Raw genomic sequence first — 12,179 nt, 5'->3', positions numbered from 1 at the left:
GCCAAAATCCCAAGATGATGGGGAAAAAAATAGGAGCTGTTACACTCTTATTCTAAGCATCCTCTTCTAACACTGATTTATTCCTTCCTAGTAAGTAACAAGGGACTTCTTGAAAAAGAGATTTGTAAATCCATGAACAACCTCTGAAGATTATGACTTTGTCGGGAGTTTTTTTGGGTCCCGAGGAGCTTTGCTCTCCTGGCCCAACACACATATCTGCATTTGACTACCCACTCATCACATTGATATCCCCCTGGGGCCAATCCTAGCTTTTCCCTGGCTCAAGGAAGCCCTTCAGCGTGGGGAGCCGCCTCAGGCTGGGTTATGGGTCGCTTCCGTCAGCGCTGGGCATTACCTGCAGTCTCTCAATGATGTTCCGGTAGTCCCTGGAAGCGGCCAGGACAGAGTCTCTGCGGGCGGCGTTGCGGGCCGTCAGCCGCCAGTTCATGGCAGTTTTCTGCACGAGGTTGTGGGACTTGAGGAAGAGGTTGTTGACCTGACTGTCCAAGTCCACGGGGATGGCAATGGCCCGGCTCTTGGCTGCATAGGAGAGATGGGGCTCGTGAGCCCACAGCTCTGATGAGAGACCCCCCGAAACACAAACTACCCGCATCATCCCACAGGCAGGCGTGTCCATGCCTACAACGTTAGCGTGGATACGCAGTTCAGCTGAACCTCGCTCTCTGTTAGGTCGGGTTTTCCAGCGTGAATTCTGAGGCCAGCAGCTGTGAGGAAAGTTACATGCTCCAAGGTCACACGGTTCAGGCAGGTCCAAAGGGCTTCTTCAATGAATGGCTTCTTAGGGGCTCAGATATATGCATACATTTAAGAATTATCAAGACAGGGAACTCATCTAACCAGTAAACTGCTTTTTGAAAAATTCTCTGGTTTTGTATTCTTTCAACCACCTAAAAAATGCTGTTTTAAGCCAAACAGTACAAAAGACAACATCTACTATGACATAAGCTATTATGTCCAGACAAGCTGTTGTTTTCCTTTTAACCTCCTTCAGAAAAAGGGCAACTCCGGTCTCATCATGAGAAAACCAGTCAAATCCACAAAGGGGGAACATTCTACAGATACTTGACCAGGACATCGGAGGATGGTCAAGGCCACAGAAAATAAGGAAGGTCTGGACCCACTCTAGTACTCTTGTCTGAAGAATCCCATGGACAGGGGAGCCTGGCGGGCTACAGTCCATGGGGTCACAGAGCCGGACATGACCCAGCATGCAGACATGAGAAACTGTCACAGACCAGAGACAACTAAACGTAATGTGGTGACCTGCATGGCACTGTGAACAGAAAAAGGGCATCAGTGGGACAAGGGCTGAAAACCAAGTCTGGAAGTTTAGTTCACAGCAATAGGCCAATCTCAGTTTCTTAGTTTTGACAAACATAGCTGGTAATGTATGATGCAGACATCGGGGGAAACTGGCTGAAGGGTATATGGGAACTCTGTGTTATCCTGGCAATGTTCTTAAAAGTCTAAATTTATTGCCAAATAAAAAGTTAATTTAAAAATTAAGTTAGATAACCAGATGAACAATCCTTCTTTCTATCTGGGAGATCCAACAACATTAAAAAAAAAAAAAAGTAAGACAACTCTTGCCTATCTTCAAAGCTCTATGCCAGCAGAAGCACAAAAGTGCTGGGGTTCATGGGCTGTGCAGTTTTCATGGTCCACTGTCTAACAAACACCAATGCTCCTTGCCTTTTCTCATCACTGCCAAGACTGTTAAAACATTTCCTCTCTCTGATGATCACTGAGCTAGCCAACTCAGCAACTTGCCCCACTTTTAACCAACAACCTCAAGAGGCACCATCACATATGGGCAGAATTCAGAGTGATCAGAGCCCTATCTTGTCACATCATGAACCTATAATAACATACACCCTTTCAAAAGCTTAATCTCTTATTGTGAAATTGTGCCACGTAAATAATAAAAAGACACGAGAGCCTGCCATACGCATATAAAGGGAATTAGGCAGGGAAGGCTGCAATCGGGCAACCAGCCCAGTGGAACACAACTGCTCAACAGTGCTAAGAGCCCTACACATCTTCTCTAGTATCTCCAGGGAGCTGAAAAGCTACTAGAGGCAGATAAGCGTTCTCAATTTAGGAAGGAAGGCTTTCCCTTTTCATAGTATTTATGGGAAGGGGGTGGAACAGGGCAACAGAACAGAGACCGACAAAATCAGGGTGAAGTAATGGTCATAACTTCCTTTCAAAGCTGCCGACAAGGGGCGATGGGGAGCAGCAGGGGAGAGGGCAGGGGATGGAGAGGTTATCACCGAGAGGCAGGAGGAAGCAGACCGCCACCTCTGACAAAGGATGTTCCCCGGTGGGGGACACGCGCTTTGCATGAAAAGAAAGTTCCCATATGGTCAACTCTGTTTAACGGAGTCAATGGATGACTTTCTTGAACAAGGGGCTTCCCAGGCCCCTGAACGCACTTGAGCACACTGGAACTCGCCAAGACCTGCCTAACATTTAACCATGCAATCTGGCTTTTCAAAGCCTGCTTTTCTTTGGGACTTGCTGGCTCTGAACTTTGGGAGGTGCTGGCTTGGAGAGATAAAAGGGAGGTTTAAGAATCAAGAAGATTGGGGTTCCAGCCCTGAGTCTGCAGCCTCTGGTGTGAGGGAGCTCCGCAGAGCTGCGGAGCTGGTGCTCTGCCCAGGGTGGCCTTGACTGCTGCTGGGTGGCCTGTTTCCACCATGTGAAATCCAGACCGAGGCGGAGTCTTACCTACATCAGAGAGCACCCGGATGCAGCTCTCCACCGAGGCCTTCTGGCTCGGCATCAGCCAGTTGCAGTGGTAAACCCGGAACACACCTTGCAGCAGCTGCACGAAGACAGGCTGGCGAGTCTGCGAGAAAGAGGACAAGGAGGAGGCCACGTGAAGACATTTACCTGTAAGTGACCGAGACACTGGTCAGAAGCAGACACTGCCCTGAACCACAGGTTCACAGACCCTTAGGCAAGAGTGGGAGAGGGTGGCCGGTGATGAACAGGGTTCCAGAAGTGGCCGAGCCAACGGAGACCAAGTCAGAAGGATTTTAAGGCAACGCACAAACTTGATGCTAAGTCTGACCACTGGACGGAGCAGTGGAATCAGCCTCAACAATGGTATTCTGATTGTGTGATTGTAGGCAAGTCACTTTACTTCTCTGACCTTTAACTTCTTGCAATATATAAAATACAAAGATTAAGGCTGACAAACTCCCAGAGTTCTTTTCAGATGTTATGTGAGTAGAACCCATATTTTTTAATCAGCCTTGATAAACTGGTAAGTGGATCTCACCTAGAATACTCCTTGTTTATTTCACGCAGTATCTCCAACGATAAAAGGAGAATACGGTTCTCATGGTGACTATGCAAGAGTGTTCATCTGCCACAGGTAAGTGCTTGGAAGTCAACTGCAGAGGAAGATCTATCCCTTTCCATGACAGTATAAATTTGTACTCATTTTAAAAGAAGTCAAACGACCTAGCAATCCGACACTGATTCCTGAAGGCATGTGCAAACTGTAATTTTGGCCTTCCTCTGAAGTTATCTGCATCAGGGTAGCTTTAGACCTGCATGGTAAAGGTCACCATGGACGGTACACTACTCCACTGGTCTGCAATTTTTAGGAGGATGTACTTGCATATCCCCTCTGAAACATAGGAGGACTTAATATAGCAAAGAAAAAAAGTGCTGAAAATATACTACAGAAGTTTCTTAGATGAAAGGATAACAAGTGTAAAGTGCTAGGGGCAAAGGAAGATTACTGTAAGAAATTAAAATGCGTTATGAGATCGGGTATATGTGGAATCTAAAAAAAAGATACAACTGAATTTATTTATAAAACATAAGTAGACTCACAGACATAGAAAACACACTTGCAGTTACCAAAGGGGAGAGGGATAAATTAGGAGTTTGGGATTAAAATATGCATGCTACTATATATAAAATAGATAACCAGCAAGGACTCAGTGTATAGCCCAGGGAAATATACTCAATATCTTATATAACCTACAATGGAAAAGAACTTGGGAAAGAATAGCCAGTGTATATGGATAACTGAATCACTTTGCTGTACATCTGAAACAAATGATCAAATATACTCCAATATAAAATAAAAGTGAGATTAAAAAAAAAAACAGAAGCGGCAAACAAATGCCTCCTCTGCGGAGGGGATAGCACAGTATTCCTGAGGGGATGTCAGGTCTTGGTGACCCGGGCTGGTGTCACATCCTTGGAGCCTGGGCAGCCTTGGGTCTCGAGGCTGGACTGTCCTGGGGCTGAGGCAGCTGGGAGGAAGTGGCGGCAAGTGAACCCACCCCTCAAGATCAGTAGTGGTGCCCGGCTCCCCCCATCTCCAGATCCAGGTAGGCCCACTGGTAGCCAAACAAAGCTCAGTGTACCCAGAGGAAGTCAGAGCCCTTGGACTGGACGAGTTTGGAACAGTCCCCCAGTCTCCAGGTGGGGTTGCCACCTCCAGACTCCATCCTTAGAGTCACCCTACCCACGGAAGACAGAACCCTCAGGAGAGCGGTGTTGCAAGAGCTGGGATTTATCTGAGAGGCGAAAAATACGGGGAAAGAAGTAAGGAGACACAGGCTCCAGTGTCTAATTTACAAGCCACAAACCTGACTCTTGCTAAGGCTCTGCTTGCCCAAGGAAGCCCAGTTGGGCATGAAGAAATGCTGCCGCCTTGTGGCCATTTCTCATAACAACAACTTTTAAACGTGTGCTGATGGACACGAATAGACACAAGGCCTGTTGGGCACGAAGAAATGCTGCCGCCTTGTGGCCATTTCTCGTAACAACTTTAAAAGGAGTGCCGATAAGCATTGACTTATTCAAGCCCTGAGGGGCTATAGATGACATCTGACCTCAAGAAATACCTTGGTGTAGGTAATCGAAAAATAATTTAAAAAACGACAGATTTTCCAGAACCTTATTTCAAGAGGTAAATCTCACACTGTTTAAAGAAAAGTAAAAACACATGAAAAGATGCTCAACTTCACTAATTATTAAGAGAAACGCAAATCAAATCATATTGAGGTATCACCCCACACCACTCAGAATGGTCATCCTCAAAAAGTCTTCAAAGAATAGATGCTGGACAAGGCACGGAGAAAATGATGCCCTCTTATGCTGTTCGACAGAACAGAAATTGGTATAGCTACTACAGAGAACAACATGGAGAATCCTAAAAAAACAGAGCTACCAAATGACCCAGCAATCCCACTATTAGGCATGTTTCCAAAGAAAACCTTAACTCAAAAATACACAAGCACCCCAACTTTCACTACAATCCTATTTACAATAGTCAGGACAAGGAAGCCACCAAAATATCCAGTGAATATATCCAGGTGAATAGACACAGGAGGTGTGGTCCATACCGACAATGGAATATGACTCAGGCATTAAAAAACACACACACACAATGAAATAATGCTACCTGCAGCAACATGGATGATCCCAGAGATGATAATACTGAGAGAGAGACAAATATCATCAAATATCACTTAGAGATGGAATCTAAAAATTGACTCATATGAACCCTTGACAAAACAAACAGATTCGAAGACTTTTAAAAAATCTGATAGTTACCAGAGATAAAGGGAGGGGGTGAGGGACAAATCAGAAGGTTGGCATGTTAATATGCCATGCCAGATACACAGTAATATAAACATGCTTTAATAAAACAGACATCAACAAGGACCTATCACAGAGAACTCCACTCCACTTAGCACTCTAACATAAATAAGAGTCTAAAAAGCAGATATGTGGATATATACAAGTGAATCAAATTCAACAAACACAAATGCAACAATGTATATAAACTATCCTCCCAGGGATCTTCCCAGCCCAGGGACTGAACCCATCTCTTATGTCTCCAGTATTTGCAGGTGGGTTCTTTACCACTAGTGCCACCTGCTGCTGCTGCTAAGTCACTTCAGTCCTGTCCGACTCTGTGCAACCCCACAGACAGCAGCCCACCAGGCTCCCCCGTCCCTGGGATTCTCCAGGCAAGAACACTGGACTGCGTTGCCATTTCCTTCTCCAATGCATGAAAGTGAAAAGTGACAGTGAAGTCACTCAGTCGTGTCTGACTCTTGGCGACCCCATGGACTGCAGCCTACCAGGCTCCTCCATCCATGGGATTTTCTAGGCAAGACTACTGGAGTGGGGCACCATTGCCTTGGGAAGCCCATAAAAACTACACAGCAAAAAAAAAAATGAAAGAAACAAACGAAAAAGAAAGAAACGCCTATCCCATCCCTGGAAAGAAAGACACGGTGGAGCATCCCTGGAGCCTGGGCAGGCTAGGGTCACAAGGCTGGACTGTGCTGGGGCTGAGGGTGGTGGGGAGGATGTACCAGCCAAGAGACTCCCTTGGACCTGTAGAGCCTGGGCCCCCAGGATGGAACCACCATCCCCAGATCCAGGCTGGCCCTCTTAGACCTAAGTCAAACCCAGTGCCTGCAAAGGATGGTGGACCTGCTGGGCAGGAAGACCTCTGCAAACTCACCTGGTCTCCAGGATCCTGGTGGTGGGGTTCCCGCTTCCAGCCTTCTTCTTTTGGGCTGCCCCACCTACCTGCCATCTATCTACAGCACCCTCAGCATGGCACTTCTGCAGGGCTTGGGATTTGTTTGGGGGTGGTGGGCAAGGGTAAGTGGGGAAAGGTAATGAGATACAAGCCTTTGGGTGTCTGTTCGGGCAATTTCCACTCTAATTTACAACCCAGAAACATGACTTTCTCTAAGGCTTTGGTTACCCAAGTTACATCAGTGGGGAATGAAGAAGTGCTGCCGCCTTGTGGACGCTTCCCACAACTACAACTTGAAAACCCTTCAATTTGGGCACTTAAGAACCCTGCCCTCAAGAAATGCTCTGTGGGAAGTGATTGAAGATGAATTCAAAACAGAGTTGACTCTCAGAAGCCAATTTCAAGCACTAAATTATCCTCAAATTCTTTAAAAAGAAAACTCCCATGAAAACATGCTCAGCATCCCTAATGATTCAGTTCAGTCCAGTTCAGTCACTCAGTCGTATCCGACTCTTTGCGACCCCATGAATCGCAGCATGCCAGGCCTCCCTGTCCATCACCAACTCCCGGAGTTCACTCAGACTCAAGTCCATCGAGTCGGTGATGCCATCCAGCCATCTCATCCTCTGTCGTCCCCTTCTCCTCCTGCCCCCAATCCCTCCCAGCATCAGAGTCTTTTCCAATGAGTCAACTCTTTGCATGAGGTGGCCAAAGTACTGGAGTTTCAGCTTTAGCATCATTCCTTCCAATGAACACCCAGGACTGGTCTCCTTTAGGATGGACTGGTTGGATCTCCTTGCAGTCCAAGGGACTCTCAAGAGTCTTCTCCAACACCACAGTTCAAAAGCATCAATTCTTTGGCACTCAGCTTTCTTCACAGTCCAAATCTTGCATCCATGCATGACCACTGGAAAAACCATAGCCTTGACTAGATGGACCTTTGTTGGCAAAGTAATGTCTCTGCTTTTGAATATGCTATCTAGGGTGGTCATAACTTTTCTTCCAAGGAGTAAGCGTCTTTTAATTTCATGGCTGCAGTCACCATCTGCAGTGATTTTGGAGCCCAAAAAATAAAGTCTGACACTGTTTCCACTGTTTCCCCATCTATTTCCCATGAAGTGATGGGACCAGATGCCCTAATGATTAGAGAAATGCAAATCAAAACAATGAGGAGGTAATTCCCAAGCAACAGTCATTAAAAAGTCTACAGAGAACAAATGCTAGAGAGGGCCTGAAGAAAAGGGAACTTACTACGTTGTTGGTGGAAATATATACTGGAAACAGTCACTATGGGGAACAGTATAGAAATCCCATCCAAAAACAAAACAATAGGGCTCCCATGAGATTCCAAGATTTCACTCCTGGGTGGGTGTGTCTTCAGAGAAAACCATCCTTCCAAAAGACACAGGCACCCCAACAATGTTTGTGGCACTATTTACAATAGCCAAGGCATGGGAACCCTGAGATGACCATCCACAGGTGAATGGATGAGGACATGCTACATATACCCAGTGGATTAAGACTCAGCCAGGAATCAGGAGAAAACCACGCCATTTGCAGGAACAAGAATGGACTGAGATGATCACACCAGGTCCAATAAGTCAGACAGAGCAAGACAAACATCAGACGTCACTTACACATCACATTTAAAACCTGATCACAGTGAACCAACGTTCAAACCAAAACGAGACTCACAGACAGGAAACTTAGACTTAATGAGGGGGAAGCTGGGCAAGGGGTAAGGAGAACTTAGGAGGTTGGGATTAACATAAACACAGTGATACTCATAAAATTGATGATCAAGGTGGACCTCCTGGAAGCACAGGGAATTCTACTCAACACTCTGTAATAACCTACGTGGGAGAAGAATCCGAGAAAGAAGAGCTGAGAGTGTAAAAGTTGCTGCAGAACTCAAACACGCGCAACATGGCGTGTCAGCTGCACTACAATAGAAACAATAAAAATGAATGAAGTAAGTCCTACTCTGAACCCATCAACCTCAGTGACCCGGGCTGGTGTCACATCCCTCGAGCCTGAGCAGGCTTGGGTCCCAAGGCTGGACTGTGCTTGGGCTGAGGGAGCTGGGGAGGATGCACCAGCTGATGAGGCCGCCTTCGACCTGCAGTTCTTGGTCCTCTCTGATGGAACTTGAGATGGGGACTCAACGGCCTAACTTAAAGGAGAAAGAATCCTTCAACTAAATGAATTCAATTGAGCCAACATTTATTGAGCATCTGCTCTGTTCCCATCTGGCACTTGAATAAACAAAAGATGAGTCAATCGGCGCCAGAGCAACTGATTCCTAATTTCCTATTTTAATGGCCAATCTGGGGGCACCAGCTCTCATAACCTCTTGGGCTAATGAACATGGCTGCCCAGCACCTTCTGCCTGAGATTCTCCCCTGTTTAGTTCTCAAGGCTCTGTTTTGCTCATGAATTCCATCCTGAGGGAAAGATAACCCCCTAATCTCCCTCTGGCCTGTTGTATAATCTGTCCTTAATTATCTGTGCTCTGCCCAGGTCCTTTCTAGTCTACCTCTTCGTTTTCCTGCCAAGATGTGCACTAGCAAGCGTTTACACTTGGACTTCAGAGTTCCCTTCTCCTGAGTCTACACAGTTCATTTGCTCACTCATCCAATGAGCACCTCCCAGGGGCCAGGCATGGTGCTCAGCATAGAACAGCATCTGAGACACGTCTCTGCCCCCCTCAGCCCACTCCCTTGTAGCTTGCAGTCTAGCAGGACATAGTACAAGCTGCCAGTTGCTAAGCAACTACTGTGTACCAGGCATTGTGCTAGCTATTCATAAACATTAATTCTCCCAGTCATCCACAGGTCATACTGGGTCATCATCCCAGTCATACTATAGCCTTAACATGTAAGAAAAGGGTTCTGAAGCTCTGAAATTTCCCCAAGTTCACAGAACTGGGAAGGACTGGAACCCAACTCTGTCCTGCTTTAAAAGCCTCCAAAGATTTAAAAAAAAAAAAATAACTTTACTTATGCATGGCTGTGCTGGTTTCCTGTCAGTGCCCGAGCTTTCTCTAGTTGCAGCAGGTGGGGCTGCTTTCTAGGTGCAGTGCACAGGCTTCTCATAGTGGCAGCTTCTCTCGTTGTGGAGCGCAGGCTCCAGGGTGTAGGGGCTTCATAGCTGCAGCTCCCAGGCTCAGCAGTTGTGGTGTGTGGCTTAGTTGCTCCACAGCATGTGGGATCTTCCCAGAGCAGAGATGGAGCTCACGTCTACTGCACTGTCAGGCAGACTCTTTACCACACTGCCACCCGGGAAGCTCCAAAGGGCTTCAAAGTTCTGTCGTTCCTCCCAGAACCCACATTTCCAGCCGCCCCTTGGACATTCCACTGGTGCCTTAAATGCAGCAAAACTCCAAGTCCACCGTTTTCCTCCCCCAGAAACACAGGCTAAAGAAAGGAAGGGAAGACACAAAACATGGGAGGAAGGAAGGACGCAGGTACAAATCTAGCTGAGGAAACAAGACGCAGGCTTTTCAGCAGGTAAATAAGACAGGCGAGCACAGCTTAGAAAACAGTATTGCTTCAAAACAAGTATTCTAGAAAGCCAGCTTGGACTACGTATTTTAATTATACTTGGATAACCAGGGCCTCGCTCTGGGCGTAAAAGGTTAAAGTTGATTTCTCTGGCCACTCCTGCCTAATAATTGGGTTAAACGTGGTTTCAGAGCAAGAGCAATGGAAGGAGAGAGCAGGGACCAATACCAAAAACACAAAACACAAATTCCTGTTTCAGTTCATTTCAGTTCAGTCGCTCAGTCGTGTCTGACTCTTTGCGAGCCCATGAATCGCAGCACACCAGGCCTCCCTGTCCATCACCAACTCCCGGAGTTCACTCAGACTCATGTCCATCGAGTCCGTGATGCCATCCAGCCATCCCATCGTCAGTCGTCCCCTTCTCCTCCTGCCCCCAATCCCTCCCAGCATTAGGGTCTTTTCCAATGAGTCAACTCTTGGCATGAGGTGGCCAAAGTACTGGAGTTTCAGTGGTTTCCAATTACCTTGACTGGCTGATGCTGACATTTGCTTTTGATCACAGTCTCTAGGAAATGGGAACTGCCTCATAGCAATGGTCACTTTTAATTACAAGAGAAGCAAGTTCATCCTGATTAACCAAAGCATTTGGCTCTGAGTAGAATGGCTCTTGGTAAGGCGCACATTTTGGCCTCTAACAACTCACGAGCTTGGGATCTAACAAGTTCTTATTCCCCAATGACACAAAAACCATGCACAGACATTCTAAAGGTGATATTCTTACTTTATGACACTTTAGAGATAACCAAAGGCTAGCAGAGAAGCTAAATTAAATAGAAGGTTACCAACAGTTCCTAAGAAAACATCTCTCACTAAAATTTCCAGAATTCAAATTTGAGAGTCACACAGATCTGGGTTGAAATCATGGTTTTGCAATTAGCAGTGGTGACCATGGTTGAGGATGGTAATTTAATCCCCTGAGCCTCAGTTTGTTCACCTGCAAAATGGGGATAATACCATGAGTACTAAGTTAATATGAACTCCTCTGCATGAGTAACAGAATAGCAGTATCTAATAAATGTACCAGTGATATCATATGGACTGTCTATCACTCTTCTCTTGGAGAATTTACCTTAATTAAGATTATTTGTCTACAATTCAACGAGCCTGGGCCTCCATCAGCCCCAGGACACCTCCATCTACATGCATGACAAGGATGGTTACTACTGCTCTTCTGAGCACTGGAGACCAAGTCCCATTTTCATCCTGCAGGCTGTGTCCATGGACCTGCAGTAAGACTCCCACAGCCAGTGACCCAGACCTCAGTTATATAAAGAAGAGTGACTTTTCCAAGAATAATGAAAACATCTCCCAGGTCCAGGGATTCTCATGTTTTAAACTCTTAAGTACACTGACAAACAGGCTGCAGGGCTGCTGTACCACTCCAGGAGGCGCCAGTGGTCAGCACGTGCTGGGGCTGGTGGAATGAGGTAGCCACATCAAGGGTCAAGGATGTCTTATTCCCACTGGCCACGTAACGCCTTCTGATGAACTATAGGTACACATTTGGGGTTATAATGGAGATTCCCAGACATGTTTTATTAAGTGTTAGACTTTCCTAGTGGTCCAGTGGTGAAGAACCTGCCTGCTGATGGAGGGGATATGGGTTCCCTCCCTGGTATGCAAAGATGCCACATGCCACAGAGTCACTAAGCCTGTGCACCCAACTACTGAGATGTGCTCTCGAGCCCGGGAACTGCACCCACTGAGCCCACGCATGCACCTACTGAAGCCCCCTCACGATGAGAAGCCCGAGCACGGCAACTAAAGAAAGCCCACGTGTAACAACAAAGACCCAGTGTGGTCAAAAATAAAAAAATACGTAATTTTTAAAAAAAGCGTTAACACGCTACCACTCATTTGAAAGCCGCTTGTCTTTCGAAGGTTGGAGGTAAGGAATCAACAAGATTAAAGAGGGAGAAAAAAAGAAGGCATTTTCAGGAAAAAAATCAACAGCCATAGAACCACCTGATACAGAAAAACATTCTCAGGTACTTCATTATCCACGCAATTCCTGTAAAAACCATTCTCCACGAAGAGAAAAGCATCTGTTATCAATGCTTCGCGGA

The 12,179-nt window shown here is 46.3% G+C and overlaps 1 protein-coding gene across 8 annotated transcripts in view; it reads right to left on the bottom strand.

Moving 5' to 3' along the window:
* ITPR1 (inositol 1,4,5-trisphosphate receptor type 1) overlaps window positions 1–12,179 on the bottom strand; it is a 348,439-nt gene that overhangs the window by 137,036 nt on the left and 199,224 nt on the right. For all 8 annotated transcript variants that reach the window (XM_040245980.1, XM_040245986.1, XM_040245987.1 and 5 more), the window contains 2 exons: window positions 2,752–2,872; window positions 356–540 (listed from right to left, as the gene is read on the bottom strand). In XM_040245980.1, coding sequence (XP_040101914.1) covers window positions 356–540; window positions 2,752–2,872 — 306 coding nt within the window. The remainder of the gene's footprint in view (window positions 1–355; window positions 541–2,751; window positions 2,873–12,179) is intronic.

Source organism: Oryx dammah, unplaced genomic scaffold, assembly GCF_014754425.2.
Source record: "Oryx dammah isolate SB20612 unplaced genomic scaffold, SCBI_Odam_1.1 HiC_scaffold_9, whole genome shotgun sequence".
Lineage (NCBI taxonomy): Eukaryota > Metazoa > Chordata > Mammalia > Artiodactyla > Bovidae > Oryx > Oryx dammah.
Note: the sequence above shows the minus strand (reverse complement) of the source record. Positions and strands in the feature narration are given on the sequence as shown.